Genomic DNA, 19,781 nt, shown 5'->3' on the forward strand with positions numbered 1-19,781 from the left:
AATGGGTTTGTTGCTTGGGGGAAACAGCACAATCCACAAAAATGTGGTTGGTGCCAGGAGCTAAAATCCAGGTCCGTGAAGGACAGAGAATTGAGGGGCTTAAACTCCTGCTCATGGAGTTGGCCCTTCAATCCTCAGAGTCCAGCAAGAGCTATCACCACAACCTTCTACGTCAAAGGCAGGTGATTGCAAGGAGATGAGCCACGCAGTCAAGACCTCTAAGAAAAAGTCTGAGAGTCCCTGCAGGAAGCCAAGATCGAGCTGGAAATGTTCCCCGGCTCCATCATTTGTCATTGGTACTATCAGCACTGAAGCCGAGTAAATCAAGTGCCCAGGGCACGCAAGGTACTAAGACAACAGAGCAAATCGGTCAGCCCAAAGACCCGTTCGGCACAGGCAAGGAAGCTCTGGTACTGAGAGGGTGTGAAAAACATAGGAAATCCACCCCGGGGAAGGCTACATCATTGCAGCCAACAGCACTGACTCCGGCACACCTAGTACTGGTGGATCGTATGGTCAGGCCCACATCGCCGTTGGTACAAGCTGCTTGGCACTGACAACTGACGGCACAAGTGGGTGTTGGAAATCGTCCAGACTGGATATGCCATCCACTTCCCCACCCTTCCCTTTCCCTCTTCAGGGACCCTTCTCACAAGGGTGTACTACGCCCAGAGCTGAGCCATCTCCTCAGTGTAGGAGCAATAAAGCTGGTACCCATGCATCTCCGGGGCAAAGGCTTCTACTCTCACTACTTCCTAATACTGAAGAAAAAGGGAGGTTGGAGGCCCATACGGGACCTCGACCTCAGAGCACTCAACAGTTTTGTCAAAGTGCAGAAATTCAAGATGCTCACTCTATCAACAATCATCGCAGCTCTAGAAGGAGATTGGTTCTCGACCTTCAAGATGCATACTTCTATATTTCCATTATACCAAGTCACAGTCATTAACTTAGATTTATGTTGGGCCAGGACGACTACCAGTACATAGTCCTCCCATTTAGCCTCTCTTTGGCCCCCAGGGTATTCATAGAATCATAGAAGATTAGGGTTGGAAGAGACCTCAGGAGGTCATCTAGTCCAATCCCCTGCTCAAAGCAGGACCAACACCAAGTAAATCATCCCAGCCAGGGCTTTGTCAAGCCAGGCCTTAAAAACCTCTAAGGAGGGAGATTTTTCCACCACCCTAGGTAACCCATTCCAGTGCTTCACCACCCTCCTAGTGAAATATTTTTCCTAATATCGAACCTAGACCTCCCCCACTGCAACTTGAGACCATTGCTCCTTGTTCTGTCATTTGCCACCACATGGAGCCTAGCTCCATCCTCTTTGGAACCCCCCCTTCAGGTAGTTGAAGGCTGCTATCAGATCCGCCCTCACTCTTCTTTTCTGCAGACTAAACAAGCCCAGTTCCCTCAGCCTCTCCTCGTAAGTCATGTGCCCCAGCCCCCTGATAATTTTTGTCGCCCTCCTCTGGTCTCTCTCCAATCTGTCCACATCCTTTCTGTCATGGAGGGCCCAAAACTGGACGCATTACTCCAGATGTGGCCTCACCAGTGCTGAACAGAGGGGAATAATCACTTCCCTCAGTCTGCTAGCAATGTTCCTATTAATGCAGTTTCACATGCCATTAGCCGCCTTGAGAACAAGGGCACACTGTTGACTCATATCCAGCTTCTCGTCCACTATAATCCCGAGGTTCGTTTCTGCAGAACTGTCACTTAGCCAGTCAGTCCCCTGCCTCTAGCGGTGCATGGGATTCTTCCATCCTAAGTGCAGGACGCTGCACTTGTCCTTGTTGAACCTCATCAGATTTCTTTTGGCCCAATCCTCCAATTTGTCTAGGTCACTCTGGACCCAATCCCTACCCTCCAGCGTATCTACCTCTCCCCGCAGTCCAGCGTATCTACCTCTCTACCCCGCCCCCAGTTTGCACCCTCAGCAAGTTTGTGGATGATGCTAATCTATCCCATCATCCAGATCATTAATAAAGATATTGAACAAAACCAGCCCCAGGATGATTGCCTGCTCAGGGCTTGGTCTTATGCAGAAGCCCAGCGAGTCACCCAAGCCACATGAGGCCTGTTCTTAAATCTGGACCTACAGATCAACCAATAAAAATTTACTTTGATACTGGTACAAAGACTTGAATTCATAGGAGCTGACCTCGACTTTGTTCAAGTGAAGGTGCTCCTCCCTGATAGAGACAGTACAATCCAGCCCACAAATCTTGGCCAGACACTGTCTTCACCTTCTGGAGTATATGACCGTGGACATATCAGTCATTTCTCATGCCAGACTACCTGTGAGATGCCACCAAGCGTTGTACTGTTCGATTTACAAACCAGAGACCGTATAAAGAAACTTATGTCGATGCCCATCAGGGTCAAGTAATCTCATGAAGGACAGTGTGCACATGTTACATAAACTGACAGGGAGGTGCCAGGTCACATTCCCTGTGTGTGGAAGCACTAAAACTATGGAACTGGTGCATTTCCCACAGTATCTTAATATCAGTGGCCTAGCTACCAGGAATACACAACACTACAGGCAGTCGGAGCCACAAATTCTCTCACAATCTCAAATGGCAGATAGATTTGGGGATACTGCACAACACATTCCGACTATGGGGGACGCTGGTAATAGACCTGTTTGCTACTTACCAGAACAAGAAATGTCCACAGTATTGCTCCAGAGCGGGGGGAGGGGGATCAGACAACTCTCCATAGGAGACGCTCTCCTCCTTCCATGGGAGAAGGGCCTTCTTTACACCTTTTCCCCATTCCCTCTGTTACTGGAAGTCCTGTTGAAAGTGAAAAGTGTAAAAGCAAACATCATACTGATTGCTCCCACTTGGTTCAGGCAGACGTGGTACACTTACCTGTCACATCTGGCATTATGTCCACCAAAGACTCTTCCAATCACTCCTCATCTGTTGCAGAATGAGAGATGCACTCTCCATCCCAGCCTGCGGATTCTGCGGCTCAAAGCATGGGTCATTCATGGCTTCAGCATATAGAAACATCTTGCTCTGAGGAGGTGCTGTTACACAGTTGGTACATCCTTTCCTAGCTACAAAAATGGAAGAGATTCCAGATCTGGTGTCACCCCAAATTCAGCCACCCTATCGGTAGTCTTGGACTACCTGTTGAGACCTAAGTAATGGAGACTCTATTCATTCACTAAAGGTTCATCTAGCAGCAATTGCAACCTTCCACCAGCAGGTAGGTTACTCAATCTTCTCCTATCCAATTTCAAAGAGGTTTCTCAAAGGCATAACAAACCTCTTCCCACAACCCAGATTTCCCACTCCTCAATGGGATCTCAGACTAGTGCTAAAAGGGCTGACTAGACTGCCATTTGAACCTATGGCCCCTTGTTCATTAACTCACCTTTCCATGAAGATGGCATTCCTGATCGCCATCATCTTGGCAAGAAGGATAGGGGAGATAGTGGCTCTGATGGTGCATCCCCCTTTCACTGTGTTCTTCTCTGACAAAGTCACACTTAGACCACATCTGAAGTTCACTCCCAAGGTGACTTCTTCATTTCACATGAATCATCTTATTCAGCTTCCAGGCTTTTTTATCCCAAACCTCATCAGGATAATATGGAAGCCATCCTCCATACACTCAACATCAGGAGAACCTTGGCCTTTTATTTGGACAGGACAAGAGCTGAGTTTTGTTCACATTTCTGCCAAGCACTGCCCTTTGGAGCCAGCACCTTGCTCTGAGCAATGTAGAAGAGCAATTCTACAAACTACAACTAAGAACTCTTCATTCTACCTGGGCAGTGCTGTTCACTGATCTTCCACAACTGGGTACGCACAAGAAGCCCCTGAAGAAGAAAGGATACTTAATAACTGGTTTGTTCTTTGAGAGTTATTGCATCTCTTTACTTCAGAGTTCTCTATATACCTGAGATTCTGTGATTCAGAAGAAGGAACTGAGCTGGTTGGGGGCTGTACTCCTATAAGCACTTTTGGTGCTACAAAGGGGCACATCAGAAACCCCAAAGACACTGTTTTGAAGAGGGTTCTGTGATCTCAAGGTGCCAGGGCACAATCCCACATGTGTGAATCAACAGTTGATTCTTGAAGAAGAGCAATTCCTGGTAAGTAGCTGTTTCTGAATTTATCTGAAGCTGCTGTAGAACTTCCAGTCTGATATGTCACAGAGTTGCAGAGTGTAGGTCCAGCTTCCCTTGGAACACATGGATCTTTGAATTAATTTAAAAGCTACTTACCTATCATTCAACATAATGTGGATTTTTAAACTTACTCTGTTCTGTATGTAATTTTTTTGGAAATTAGTCTCCATTTAAAATAAGACAGTTTAAACAAATGAATATTTATTTTAACAACAGAGGAACAGGAAAGCTCACCAGGGTATGCTGATGTGACTGGAACATTAGCTGGCATGTTCTGGAGTTAAGTCAAACTGGCGGTATATAAGCTTTCTTTCATACTCCGTTCAGGACACTCAGACCTAGTTACTATCTGCTTGACTGCAGAAATGCTAGCCAGTCTAATAAAACCCACAAACAGCTGATTGAATGTGATGATTTAAAATGCAAATTAAAATGTAGAGATTGCAGCATAAGAGCCCTTAAAAGTTTTCAAAAGTGACTAAGTGATTTAAGAGTATAGGTTCTATTGAGAATCAATGGGATCTGTGCTCCTCTGGTCTTGCCTAGATAGGGAAATTGACCAGAATAGCCATTGTGGAAAAAGCTGTTCCTCTATGGCTACTGTGTAGAGTTCACACGAGGAAGTACTATATTGCAGAATAAAAGTCACTTTATTTCTGAATAATTAGTGTGCTTCTAAAGCAGAGGAAATAGCTAAATAAAATCACATTTATTCTGGAATAGTATGTCCACATGAAGAGTTATTGCTGGATTGTTTATTCCACTATAGCTATTCTTCTTTGAGTGCTTGCTCATGTCGATTCCATTGTAGGTGTGCACATGCCCACGAGCATGGTCGTCAGAGACTTTTGCCTTAGCCAGCTGTTCCGCCCCCCGGAGTGCCACACTCATACCACAGTGTATCAGGTGCTGACTGCCCATGGTGATCAGTTGGAGCATCTCTGTCCCTTGCTCAGCAAGCAGTCAGCGATTTTTCTCTCCTATCTCAGCCTTGTGCTTCTAACTGCAAATAGTTTAATTGTTTGTTAGTCAGTTTTTAAGTAGCTGTTAAGTGTTTAGTCAGATAGTGTCCTGGCAGACTATGCCCTAGGCAGGGCATGCCCCGCTCTCTGGGTTTTAAGCCTTGTTCCACAAGTAACAGGCCTATGCCTGTTAGTGACCTGCATGAGAGTTGTGGAAGCTGCCTCGGAGAATCCCACATAAAGGAGCGCTATCACATCTGTAAGAACTTTCATCCTCGGACACAGAGATAGCGCGACATGCGTCTCGGAGCCAGCATGGCCTGACACAGCATGTAGCATACCCCCAGTGCCGGGTTCTTCCCAGCACTGATCCCCGTCGACAGTGTCGAAGAGGAAAACAAAGAAGTTGGCACCAGCAAGCCCTGTTCGGGCCTTACACCCACTCTGGACCTGCAAAAGGGCTTAGCCCCGTGGAGTTCCTCCCCACAAAAGGACCCGCCACCTACTCCAGGGAACGGTAAAAGGCCCAAGTCGAGACCACAGTTGACCTCCTCTCAGCTCCTGGTGCCTGGAGAGTTTTGAGCATCCCTGCTGCAGCCGGCACCGTGTGTAGCAATGGAACTGGCTATGGCTCCCTGTGAGGGCAAGCCCGCCTACATGGTTAATCATAGAATATCAGGGTTGGAAGGGACCTCAGGAGGTCATCTAGTCCAACCCCCTGCTCAAAGCAGGACCAATCCCCAATTTTTGCCCCAGATCCCTAAATGGCCCCCTCAAGGATTGAACTCACAACCCTGGGTTTAGCAGGCCAATGCTCAAACCACTGAGCTATTCTCCCCCCCCCCCCCCCCCCGAGCTATACCCCCCCCCCAACAGGGCATTGCACTAGACAAGCGAGCACTACTGATCTCCAGAGCCAAGACAGAGCCCTAGGTCACTACGTTCTTGGTCTCCACATCAGCCCAGGTCTCTGGTTCGCCACTATGAATCATCAGCACCGGGCTCCTGATCCCCGTCTTCGCGACCTGGTGTAGATGATCTCCTCAGACCCGGTCTTTGTTGCACTGTCGGTCGCCATCACCGAGACCTCGAGGTCTCTCCCTAACCTGGCGCTGCTCTCCCTTCTCCCGGCACCAGTCAGACCACTCCCGGCACCAGTTGCCCCGTCTTGGTCACTGAAGGGTGACGACGTCTCCCCCTTGGAGGAGGAGTTCAGCCCCTCGCCTGGACAGCAACTTGATTGGGCTCCAGAGGGCGTATCTGCAGCATCAGTGCCAGCCTGGCAGCAGGGCCAGTGGCCAACCCAATGACCTTATTGGAACCCCTGGGGTATTCCCATCATGCCGTTGCCACACTCCCGCCAGCCCTCAGTCACTGCGTTGGAGAGGCCGAAGTCAGCACCCATGGCACCAGGTTTGGTGCAGGATGCTCCAGTAGCTGCTGCGGGTGATGAGCCAGTACCCACTCTGAGGCCACCTTTCGTGGTGGGTGAGGACACTGCCAGACCTCCCACAGTGGTGCAATCATCATCATCCTTCCCAGACAAGGCAGAGGCGGGCCCCTCCAGAGTTAGCTCACCAGACAATTTCAGGGAGCATCTGGCATTGATCCGTAGGGTGTCATCAAACTTGGGTCTGAAGGCAGAGGAAATGGAGAAGCAGACGGACACATTGTTTAATGTGCTCTTAGCATCCATCCCAGCCGACGTCACACTCATGTCAAGGGGGTCCTTAAAATTGCCAAGACCATTTGGCAACCCCGGTCCTCCATCCTGCCCACCTCTAAGAGGGTGGGAACGAAGTACTTCATTCCTACGAAAGGGTTTGAGTATTTATACACCCAGCTAAGGGACCTGCTGCAGCCGGGGCGCCCCTTCCTCAGCCCCAACTCAGCCCTGGACCTGCCGGGGGAGGGGCACCTATCCCACAGCCCCAGCCCTGGAGCTGCTGTGGCAAGGAGAGGTGCCTGTCCCCTGCGGCACACGTGCTGCTGTGGGGAGAGAGAGGGAGAGGGGGTCCTCTCTCACCGCCGGAGCCCCCTCCTGCATCCCAAACCCCTCATCCCTGGCCCAACCCCAGAGCCCCCTCCCCCACTCTGAACCCCTCAGCCCCACCCCCACTAAATGAATTTTGTTGTGTGCACCAATATGAAGGTGATGTAGCCAACAAGAGGGATAAACAGGGGCCCACCAGTTCCACCCCTAAGAATGAGGAGGCCAAGAGGCTGGATTTGTTTGGTCACAAGTTTTTTTCTATGGCCAGCCTCCAGTTTCGGGTCACTATAACTTTAACTTGTGGGACACTCTCCTTAAGTTCAAGGACTCCATGTCTCAGGAGACGGCCCAGAGTTCGCAACTCTGGTGGAGGAGGAGACTGCAGTGGCTTGGTGCTCCCTCCAAATGGTCTGGGGCGCAGCTGATTCAGCTGCCCGGGTGGTACCCTCGGCAGTGGTCATGCTATGCAGTTCCTGGCTTCAGACTGCCGGACTGTCCCAGGTATTCACGACCTCTTGTTTCATGGTGTTGACCTTTTTTCCGACCAAACAGATGTGTGACTGCAGCGACCTGGGCCTGTTAATAAATACAGAGAAGTCCACATTAACACCAGTCCAAAGCATAGAGTTCATCGGGGCAGTTTTCAACTCCATTCGAGCCAGGGCCTTCCTTCCGGAAGTGCAGTTTCAGCCCATGGCGGACGTGATCTCCCACATAAAGAGCCAGCTCACCACGGCCCACATGTGCCTGCCGCTGGTGGGCCACGTGGCCGTGTGCACGTACATGGTCAGCTATGCCCGACTTCATCTGAGACCTCTGCAAGCATGGCTGGCCTCAGTCTAGATCCCCAGCTGGCACTCCCTGGACACAGTGGTGCCAAGCCACGTCGTCTTGTCTCTGGACTGGTGGCGGGATCCCAAGTCGGTGCTGCAAGGAGTTCCCTTCACAACCCCATCTCCGTCGCTTACCCTGGTCTCGGCGACATCAGATCTGGGCTGGGCAGACTATCTGGGGGAGCTCAACACCCAGGGCCACTGGCTACAAGCTGATTTAGCCCTTCATATTAATGTCGGGAGCTCAGAGCAGTTCGCCTGCCCTACCAGGCTTTCTTGCCCCACCTGAAGGACAATACTGCCGCGATGTATTACATCAACAGGCAGGCAGTGCCAGGTCTTCAACCCTTTGTTGGGAAGCTCTCAGCCTCTGGGACATGTGTGTGCAGCGCACCATTCATCTGGTAGCCACTCACCTGCCTGGAACCAAGAGCATCCTAGCCAATCTCCTCAGCAGGACCTTCTCTTCTGACCACGAATGGTCGCTCCACTAAGAGGTGGTCAGCCTAATCTTCTGCAAGTGGGGAACTCCCCACGTGGAGATGTTCGCATCCAGGCAGGACAGAAAGTGCCACATATTGTGTTCTCAGCAGGGCAGGGACAAGGGCTCCCTGTTGGACGCCTTCCTAAACCGGTGGTCGGGAGCACTGACGTATGCCTTCCTGCAGGTGCCGTTAATCCACAAGGTCCTGCTAAAGGTGAAGCAAGACAAAGCGACAGTCACCCTTATAGCCCCAGTGTGGCTTCATCAACACTGATTCAGCATGCTGCTGAGTCTTTTAGCAGCTGCCTCTTTAGCCGGCTCTGCTGTCCCAGAACCATGGCAATCTGCTGCATTCGAACCTAGCAGCACTCCACTTGACAGCCTGGTTACTGCGCGGTTAAGTGGGGACGAGCGGCAGTTTTCCGCTGGTGTCCAGCAGGTCCTGCTGGGCAGCATGAAACCCTCCACCAGGGCTACCTACATGGCAAAGTGGAAGTGGTTCACGTGTTTGGCCTCAGATCATCACATTCATGTGGAAGAGGCCCCACTGCAAGACATCCTGGGCTATTTGCTGCACCTTAAGCTCCAGGGCCTGTCGCTATCTTCAGTTAGGGTACACCTGGCATTCATTTCAGCGTTCCACCCTCTGCTTCAAGGCAGGTTGGTCTTTGCCCATCCCATGATGGCGCGCTTCCTGAAAGGTTTGGAGCTCCTTTACCTGCATATCCGGGACCTGGTTCTCCCTTGGGACCTGAATCTTGTGCTCTCAAGGCTAATGGGACCCCTGTTTGAGCCTTTGGCTTCATGCTCCCTCCTGCTTCTCTCATGGAAGGTCTCCTTCTTAGTCGCTATAACTTCGGCCTGTAGGGTATCAGAGATCAGGGTGCTCACGTCAGAATCGCCTTATACGATCTTCTATAAGGACAAGGTCCAACTGTGTCCGCATCCGGCCTTTCTGCCCAAGGTCATCTCCCAGTTCCATACAGATCAAGACATATCCTTTGTCCAAAGCCTCATGTGACAGATGAGGAACTCAGGCTGCATACCCTGGACATCAGAAGGGCTCTGGCCTTCTATATAGATAGAACGAAGCCATTCCATAAGTCTACACAGTTATTTGTTGCTGTCACAGACAGGATGAAGGGTTGCTCAGTGTCTACCCAGAGAATCTCATCCTGGATCACGGCCTCCATCCGCTACTGTTATGAGCTGACAAAGATGCACCAGCCAGCAATCATGATGGCTCCCTCGACTAGGGCGTAGGTGTCCTCAGTTACCTTCCTTGCTCAAGTGCCAATCCAAGAAATTTGTCAGGCTGTGACCTGGTCGTCTGTCCACACATTCACTTTGCACTATATACTGACCCAGCAAGCTCATGATGGTGCTGGTTTTGGCAGAGCAGTGCTCCAAGCTGCAAGGCTGTGAACTCCAAGCCCACCTCTGAGGATTCTGCTTGTGAGTCATCTACAATGGAATCGACATTAGCAAGCATTCGAAGAAGAAAAAACTGTTCTTCGAGATGTGTTGCTCACGTCCATTCCATTACCCGCCCTCTTGCCCCTCTGTCAGAGTTGTTGAGAAGAAGAAACTGAGAGGGCGGAGGGCCAGCAGCGCCTGATATACCGTGGAATGAGTGCAGCACTCCAGAGGGTGCAACAGCCAGCCCTCCAGATAGTGCTACGGTAAACGTCTTCGATGACTGCACACATGGGCGCGTGCACACCGACAATGGAATGGATATGAGCAACACATCTCAAAGAACAACAGTTATGAAAAGGTGGGCATCTTTTTTTTCCATTCAGTTTCGCATATAGACAAGTCCTAATTCACTTAGATGCTTTGAAGATCGTGCTTTTCATGTATAATCTCTGAGCTAAAGTTTCTGAAAATTCATGAGTAGACTTAAAATTTTAAATGTTGGGGTATGTTTTTAGTGACCTCTGACAATCTGGAAATGCCTATATGTAATTGCAGATATCGTTCTGGTGGAGGAAAATCCCCAAATCAGCTGACTGTGAATGAGCTTCGGTTGTTTGTGAGACAGCTGTATGCTCTACCCTGTGTCCTCAGTCAGACTCCATTACTGAAGGTAACTTTGAGAGCTCTAGAGAGGAGCGGGAGGAACTAAAACACTTAAAATAATAAAGATAGCAATAAAATGTTCTTAAGACTGCATACAGTTGAACAGCTAGTCTAGAACAGGAATTCACAAGTGGAAGGACTCAAGTTCTGTTTAATGTTGCTGATACGCTATTTATGAAAGTATTCTAAATCCCAAGGTATTAAGAACAGGATGAGCATTTCAAGGTTATTTTGCCTTGTGCGTTCCTTGCATCATACACTATGCCTACACTATAGTTTGTCGGCATAACTTATGTCGTCCGGAGGTGTGAATATACCACCTCCCATCTGACATAAATTACACCAGCATAAGCACTTGTGTGAACAAGCTGTGTTGCCAGGATAACTTCTGCTGCTCACGGGGGCGGGTTTTTTTCTGCCGATGGGAGAGCTCCTGTCGGCACAGAGCGTCTTCATCACACACGCTGCAGTGGCACAGCTGTTTTAGTGCACCTGTGCCGCTGCAACGCTGTACATACAGACATGGCCTTAGTGAGGTGTTTGCCTGCAAATTCTACTAGCAGTGCTTTAACTCACGGTACAGCCAAGATGGCAGTGGTGTTTGGGTATAGGAGCTTTAAGCTTTGACAGTGGTTTTCACCTTTCGTTTTAATACTTCCTGTTGTGTGTTTCAGGATCTTCTTAATCGTGTGGAAGCTTTCCAACAGCATAGCCAAAAACTTCTCTCTGAAGAAATGCCCAGTGCTGCAGAACTGCAGGAGCTATTGAATGTCAGCTTTGAGTTTGATGTTGATCTTCCACAGCTAGCAGAACTGCGGATCCGTCTGGAGCAGGCACGCTGGCTGGAAGATGTACAGCAAGCTTGCTTGGATCAAAGCTCCCTTACCCTGGATGATATGAGACGACTCATAGACTCAGGCGTTGGGCTGACTCCTCATTCAGCAGTTGAGAAAGCAATGGCTAAACTGCAAGAACTTCTTACTGTGTCTGAACACTGGGATGACAAGGCCAGAAATCTGATAAAGGCCAGGTAGACACTGAGTCTTAGAGTTTGGGAATAGGTGCAATTAGTGTTGCATCTTTCACTTGGTAACCCAAAAAGCAGGCAGTTCACATGTGGTCCTGACCTTCTTGCCTTTGTTTTTCCTCTTCATTTTTATGAGTGCATGAGTATACTAGTGTATCGTTACTTAGTTTGTATCAGGTATTGCATGGAACTTTGTAATATTGGATGATATGCAGAAGGACAATTCCATGCTGTTTATATATCTTACATGAACAAATGAAGGGAGGGGAAGATGGAAAGGACCTGTAAAAACAGTTGAAGGTTCAGATCAATTCAATTGTTTACTCCTCCATCGGTGTTTCAAATCTTAGTGCTTGTCTACACAATAAAGCTAAGATGTGAATTATAAGCTAAGATGTGAATTTAAACCAGTGTGGTTCTACTGGTTTCAGTCCCCCATGTAGACATTCTTATACCGGAATAATAGGGGCCTTTTTGATTTAGCTTATGTTACTTAAGAAACGATGTAAGCTAAACCAAAAAAAAAACCCCACTATTATACTGGAATAAGAGTATCCAAGTGGGGTGGTTTATAGTTCTGTAATTGTAATTATATCAGTATAAATGGTAAAACTCTCCTATGTAGACCAGGGCTAAAGATGGAGAGAGGAGGAATTGAGATGGAATACCTCCTCACTGTGATGAAAGGACGCCGCTGGACATTTCACTCTCAATATAGCGTAATTAATATAAAGGAAGAAATAACATTTGTTACATTCATTAAGATGGAATTGAAAGCTGTATGCTAAGTGCAGATTCTATGAGACCAGAATTTGGCTCCCAGTTCCTTGGCTTCATAATTATTTAAATACTCGAGCACTTCTTACCACACTTGTACTGGTCACATTGTTTGTTATTTAAGAGAACTGTGATGGTAAAGCACAAACTATAGAATAAGTTTGGCTTGATCCCACAAAAAATCAGAGCTATAGGTGAAATTGTGCCTGTAAGCAACAAAACTGAGTTATGAATTGCAGAATATACATATTTAATAGCATCATGACAAATAAATATTTTTTTCTGAAGCCCCTACTGTTAGCTGACAGGTTTGAGTTAAGGGTGAATCTGCTGTATCTCTAAAAATTTCCTGCCTTTGGAACTTTCTGACAGATGCTCAGGCTCTCATTCAAAGGTTTATGGAATTTTAGATGTTATGTTAAATCTCCCTCATGGAAATGTATAAACACTATAAAATAAACACCCAAATTTTCCTGATTGATCACTGCAACTCTGATGAGAAGAAAAAGGATGCATGTAATACACTGCTTTTTCTTTTAAACCAATTTGGACAACTCTTTTCAAAATACATAAGGCACTCCAGAATCAAACAGCAGCTTTTTGAGTAAACAAGGTTTTAACACCTTCATTTGCTACAGTGAGTTTACTCTCTTTATTCTTTTTAGCTAAAGGTGAACAACAAATTAAAAACCAATGGAGTTAAACATAAATTTGTACCAGATGGCCCCACTAACCCCACTATCCTAGCCTGAGTGTGCAAGGCAGCAATCACCCCAAGATAAGCTTTAAGTAGTCTTAAACAACCAACCATTTTTTTCTCTCTGTGAAATCCTTGTGGTACATACTCAATAATTCAGTACCAGGAAATGTACCAAAGTGATTTCACAGGCACTGAAGGACACTCATGTGAAATGTTTACATTTTACACAGTTAAAAAACAAATACTGTGGTGAACAACCTCTCCTTGGCTTTCTTTTCAAGTTCTTCAGTGTACCTAGCCAAATCCTTTTAGATGCAGGGAAAAAAACACTTTTAAAATGTATATCTCAAGTGTAGTGGGTACGCTGAACCGAAATCTCTGCTCAGTCCCTTTTTTCTAAAAAAAAAAAAAGGAAAAAAAAAGTCAGCTCTGGGACAGAAACTCATTTACAGTGCTCTGGGTAACTTTGAGTCTTTCACCTCTATGTTACTAGCTACAACGACCCAAGTTGGCATTTAAGTCACTGGCTAGTGGTCTCTGTCTACTTTTCCCTAGACTGAGATCCATATTGCTCACCTTTTTCAGGCATAAAAAAACTTTTTTTTTTTTAAAGTGAGAGGAATAAGTCCAACAGCCCTTTTTTGCTTATGTAGTGTATGATATTTGTGGAGGGGCATGGATTTGGGGTGTGGGGTCCTTTTCTTAAATTGTCCCTAGTTTTAGCTTGAATTTAACGATTACAAAAATACCAGTTTTTTAAATGAATTATTTATAAATCAAAATGTTAGCACTCCCAAATGTCACTGCAGTAATGACTTACTTGATAGCCAAAAATTAGGTATTGTGCCGTACATTATTATTATTAAAATCCTAGTCATATTACAAAGACATAAATTGACTGGTAGTGTTGGGTATACCTTCCTCCTTTCGAAACAGCTCCTTGAACAGCATAGTGGTAAGAATGTAGTCTCATTCTTAGAATTGTGTGTGTGTATAGGGTTCATCCCTAATTCAGTTCAATATTTGTTTTGTAGTTTGCGATAACAAAGCTAAAATGAATTACTTTGTATCACATTTTGAGTAGGCTGTATGTATCATTTACGTAGACCACGACAGTCAGTAAGCAGTCTTGCGGCAGCAGTCAAGGAGATAGAGGAGATTCCTGCCTATCTCCCAAATGGCATTGCTCTGAAAGATGCTGTACAGAAGGCCAGAGATTGGCTACAGGAAGTGGAGGCCCTGCAGGTAGGTAAAATGTTCCTGTTGGTTATTCATTTGGGGATATTCATAGTGCAAAACATTCCTTAATATAAGTCTCTCACAGCCACCAGGTAACAATTATGACACTATATTTTAACACTGCTATAGTTTTTGTACCATTATCTAGCTACAAAAAATCCTCGCTGGTAAAAGCCATGTTGCTAAGACTATTTTATTTCTAGCTTACTCTGGTCATTATTTTAATGTTAGGGATTGCCTATTATTTTCAGAGATTGTCTGATGACTATTTTAAAAAGCATATTTATACTGTATCTGTGTAGTTTTTTGCTTATGGCCCAGTCATTCTTAAATTAACATCCTAGTTGTGCATATATAATATGCATTATATGACAAGTAACATCAGAATTCTAACATGAACTAATTTTGGAATTACTGTGATAATAATAGATAACATGAGCAGCTGTTCATGTCAGATAAAAAGTGAGGTTAAAAAAAAAAGATTTTACAATCCTTTACTCATTTCTAACACTCTTAATATTCCCATTTGTATAGAGAAGGCTTCTCTGACAGGACCCATTTATACATGTGTCAGTTAAACATTCTGAAAACAAGTCTGATGGACTCAGTGGTAGGAATGAGTCTGGCCCTTGAGAGCTTTGTCTGCACTGGAGCTCCCCCAGAAGTGCTACCAGTGGGCATTTTTGGTAAATGTCCCTAGTGTAGAAATGGTGTATGAATGGCTTTCCTCTTACATATTTTATTTTGTATTCACTGTTGGAAGTCATGTCAGGAATTGGCTGAAGCTTCTGTCCTATGACCTATGTCCTATGTTTTACTTTTGGTGATTTTTTTGTCCATACTTGATGGCTATCATTTCTTTATACTCTGTATTTAATAGAATTGATTGATTTGTGAGTACACTGACAGTGAGCTTCCCAAGCGAGTTGAAAGTATGCAGTGTGCTGACAACCAGAATTTTGGACTTTCTGCCTTAGCCGATATCCTACTATGTGATACTTTATCATACTAGGCAAAAATTGCTCCACACTAGAGAAGCATGGCAGTTGGAACTACATTCTGTCATCTTTGGCTCAAATGGTGTGGCTGAACAACTTGTACAGTGGTTACCAGATCAGTATCACGTGATCTGGATGTTTATTCCTTAAGACTATTCAGAAATTGCTGCTAGTGCGGAAAGTAGGAGTTGCCTATTGTAGATTCATAGATTTTTAAGGCCAGAAGAGACTCTGGTGATCATCTAATCTTGCCTTCAGTAAAACACACACAACGGAATTTCATCCAGTTAACTCCTGTGGTAGAAGGAATTATTTTTCCCTACTGTACTGCTTTATAACTTGTGGTTAAACTAAAACATATCATTTAGACAACCAGTCTCAGTTTAAAGATTTAAAGCAACCGTGAATTAACCACTTCACACGGGAAACTTTTATTATCCTCAGTGTTAAGAATGTGCATCTTATTTCCAAATTGAATTTTTCTGGCTTCAAATGTCAAGTGTTGGATCTTGCTGTGCTGTCATCTTCTAAACTTAAAGGGCCTCCTAATGTCAGAAACCTTCTTTCCCCATGTACATACTTAGAAACTCTCTTCAGTTTTTCAACATCCTTTGTAAAGTGTATACAAGGGATATGTTCCCTTTAAGGGAAAGGATGGTTCGGGGGTTAAGGCAGTAGCCTGGCTCTTAAACGAGGGTTCAGTTCCCTACTCTGCCATGTAAGATACAGATAACAATACTTCCCTGCCTCAAAAGGTGTTGTGGGGATAATTATGTTAAAGATTGTGAGAAGCTCGGCTTCTACAGTAATGGGGGTTAGATAAGTACCGAACAGCTAGATTTAGTACTTAAAATTGTGGCAAAACTTCTGCTAGAAGCCAAATTTTGTGCATCCATACAATTTTACATCTAAAGTTACATCAGCCTGTAAACTGGAAGATGAGCTTGAGTTTGGGGAAAGTTGAAAATCATCTCATAAAGTAGTATGCCAAGATGCAGGAACCCAAAAACTGAGCTATTTTCTAAGTTACAAAATTCTTCTAACCATTTTTTTGCACATAGGATAAAACAGAGATAGGAAGCACAAGAAACCTGTATCACTGGACACCCCTCGCTGAGCTTAGTGCATGGTACTGAAAACATCTAACATGTGAAATACAATAATTTATTAGACCTTATTTTTTAGAATTACAGACTGGAATTAACGTGCTACTGGCAGACTACACAGACTCCTGTGCTCTCTACTCTTCCCCCTTGTACCTTTGAATTGTGTGGTATTCTGTTAGCAACATAAGAGTGCTGCTTCATTCCACGTTTAATGTTTCAAATTATGGGCCACCTTCTTCGTACCGTGTACTAGATCTCGGGGGGAGGGTGGTGCAATGATTGGTATGAGCAAAAAAAAAAAAAAAAAAGACTAGAGGGCTTTAGTAGCTGTTCAAAATAACTCAGTTTTTAGGATGCGTTGTCTTGGGAACTTTTTTTTCGGATGACTTCAGATTTACTCCACAAACTCTACCCTGACCTCACCACTAATTCTCAGTCCAGTATACTTTTCTTAGAGATTTTAAAGAGGCTGCAAAATTTACCTTTTAACAGAAACTATGAAGAGAGTGTGCGTTTCCTGCGTTTTGTAAGTCTGTGTTCTGTTTATTCTTATAACACTAACTTTTTTGGCGCTATCATGTGGGGAGATCTTAACTGAACATTTCCTGGTTTCTAATGTTTAAGTTGGGGGCTTTGACATTCCACACACTGAAGGGTATGAAGAGAAGGCCCTGTTGAGTGGCAGCACCTTTAATTTAAGCTCTTACATTTTTAGAAATAGTGAATTTGATTGAATCACTTGCAGCGAACATTGTTTCCTATATGGAGTACATAGTGTCAGTGCTGTGCAATCTTTCGTCAGTTGACTTCTGGATGAAATTTAAGGTGTTTGTAACCTGTAGAGTCCTAAATGGTTTTAATTCTGCCTGTTTCAGAAATCACCTCTCCTTTATGTGGTTCTGCCAGGCTTCCAATTGATAGAGCCACTTGATCTGTAGACCCCTAATTAAATGAACAGGAGCTGCTTTTAAGGGGAGCTCTGCTTTGGAATGTTACTCTGCTATGATATGCATAGACTGGATGTTCATAGACTGGATTTGATTTACCTTCAGGGCATGCTACAAAATTCCTTTGCTTTCCAGAAGAGAAGGATGCATGGTGGTGTGGGTGCTGGGACCTTTCAGCTGCGGGAGTCTTTTTTGCCTGGAGTTATTTTGTAGTTGTCCTTTTTTTAATGCTTTCAGTTTGAACATGTACTTTTATTATTAGGGTATTTAAAAAACACAGATAACAAACTGGTGCCAAAAATTGAAAAAAAAAATCATAAATAGGACTGTTCTCAATAGGTGAATAAAGAGCCTAGATTCTGTTTTACAAAATCTCACTCCAGTTGATTCAAATGTCTTTGTTCTGTTTTTGTCTTGTACAAATCAAGCATCTCTTCATTTCTAATTCATTAGGCTGGAGGACGTGTACCCGTGCTAGACACACTTGTGGAACTTGTGGCGAGAGGTCGATCTATACCGGTGCATCTGGACTACCTGCCAAGGCTAGAATCTTTAGTGGCAGATGTTCAAGCTTGGAAGGAGTGTGCAGCCAATACATTTCTGAAAGAGAACTCCCCTTACTCACTTTTAGAGGTAAGAACTCTAAACTGTATCCACAAGTGCACAGAGTTCATGTCTAAGTTGTCACCTCACTGCTGTGGGTATTAATTCCATAAAAAGCTGAAATTGGCTTTAATATTTTATTAAATGTTTTTGCAAAAGATTTTAGAGGCATTGTGCATATTTCAGAGTGGTAGCTGTTAGTCTGTATCAGCAAAAAGAACGAGGAGTACTTGTGGCACCTTAGAGACTAAAATTTGAGCATAAGCTTTCGTGGGCTAAAGCCCATTTCATCAGATGCATGCAGTGGAAAATACAGTAGGTAGGTAGATAAATATACAGAGAACATGAAAAAATGGGGGTTCCGTACCAATTCTAATGAGAGTAATCGATTAAGGTGGGCTATTATCAGCAGGAGGAAAAAAAACTTTTGTAGTGATAATCAGGATGGCCCATTTCAAACAGTTGACAAGAAGGTGTGAGTAACAGTAGAGGGAAAATTAGCATGGGGAAATAGTTTTTAGTTTGTGTAATGACTCATCCACTCCCAGTCTTTATTCAAGCCTAATTTAATGGTGTCCAGTTTGCAAATTAAGTCCAGTTCTGCAGTTTCTTGTTGGAGTCTGTTTTTGAAGTTTTTTTTGTTGAATATTGTGACTTTTAGGTCTGTAATTGAGTCTCCAGGGAGGGTGAAGTGTTCTCCGACTGGTTTTTGAATGTTACAGTTCTTGATGTCTGATTACAGATCTTGGGAGACAGGCCAGTCCTCTCTTACAGACAGCCCCCCAGCCTGAAGCAAATACTCACCAGCAACCACACAGCACACAACAAAAACACTAACCCAGGAACCTATCCTTGCAACAAAGCCCATTGCCAACTCTGTCCACATACCTATTTAAGGGACACCATCATAGGACCTAATCACATCAGCCACACTATCAGATGCTCGTTCACCTGCACATCTACCAATGTGATATATGCCATCATGTGCCAGCAGTGCCCCTCTGCCGTGTACATTGGCCAAACCGAACAGTCTCCACGCAAAAGAATAAATGGACACAAATCAGATGTCAAGAATTATAACATTCAAAAACCAGTTAAAGAACACTTCAACCTCCCTGGAGACTCAATTACAGACCTAAAAGTCGCAATTATTCAACAAAAAAAACTTCAAAAACAGACTCCAACGAGAAACTGCAGAACTGGACTTAATTTGCAAACTGGACACCATTAAATTAGGCTTGAATAAAGACTGGGAGTGGATGAGTCATTACACAAACTAAAAACTGTTTCCCCATGCTTATTTTCCCCCTACTATTACTCACACCTTCTTGTCAACTGTCTGAAATAGACCATCCTAATTATCACTACAAAAGTTTTTTTTTCTCCTGCTGGTAATAGCCCACCTTAATTGGTTACTCTCGTTAGAGTTGGTATGGCAACCCCCATTTTTTCATGTTCTGTGTGTGTGTGTGTGTGATCTTCGTACTGTATCTTCCACTGTATGCATCTGATGAAGTGGGCTTTAGCCCATGAAAGCTTATGCTCAGATAAATTTGTTAGTCTCTAAGGTGCCACAAGTACTCCTCATTCATTTTGCATATTGTAAGTTTACTGCATGTTTCTCTTCAGACTGGAGGAGGCTTGTTTTGTATTTTCATTAACTAACTAAACTAGAAACAAAGACTAACTGTGCAGACAAACTTCCCATATCAAATTCTTAAATACAGTGTGAGCAGAGGTGTGCTTGTGACACTGCTCGTTAGCCTGGCTATGAATCTAAACTGTTGCAGCAACTGGAAACATTCCTAACCTTTTCCCAGACCCTAGTTTATAAACTGGGGGTGTCTGGGGGTGGGCAGCCTTGGAGCCTTAGTGTGACC

General features: G+C 44.8%; 1 protein-coding gene across 6 annotated transcripts in view; it reads left to right on the forward strand.

Annotated features, from left to right (window-relative positions):
• Positions 1-19,781, forward strand: part of KDM5B (lysine demethylase 5B) — a 179,507-nt gene that overhangs the window by 115,506 nt on the left and 44,220 nt on the right. For all 6 annotated transcript variants that reach the window (XM_073319608.2, XM_073319607.2, XM_073319609.2 and 3 more), the window contains 4 exons: positions 10,397-10,511; positions 11,179-11,534; positions 14,115-14,253; positions 17,752-17,931. In XM_073319608.2, the coding sequence (XP_073175709.2) occupies positions 10,397-10,511; positions 11,179-11,534; positions 14,115-14,253; positions 17,752-17,931 (790 nt within the window). The remainder of the gene's footprint in view (positions 1-10,396; positions 10,512-11,178; positions 11,535-14,114; positions 14,254-17,751; positions 17,932-19,781) is intronic.

This window comes from Lepidochelys kempii, chromosome 21 (assembly GCF_965140285.1).
Source record: "Lepidochelys kempii isolate rLepKem1 chromosome 21, rLepKem1.hap1, whole genome shotgun sequence".
NCBI classification, from domain to species: domain Eukaryota; kingdom Metazoa; phylum Chordata; order Testudines; family Cheloniidae; genus Lepidochelys; species Lepidochelys kempii.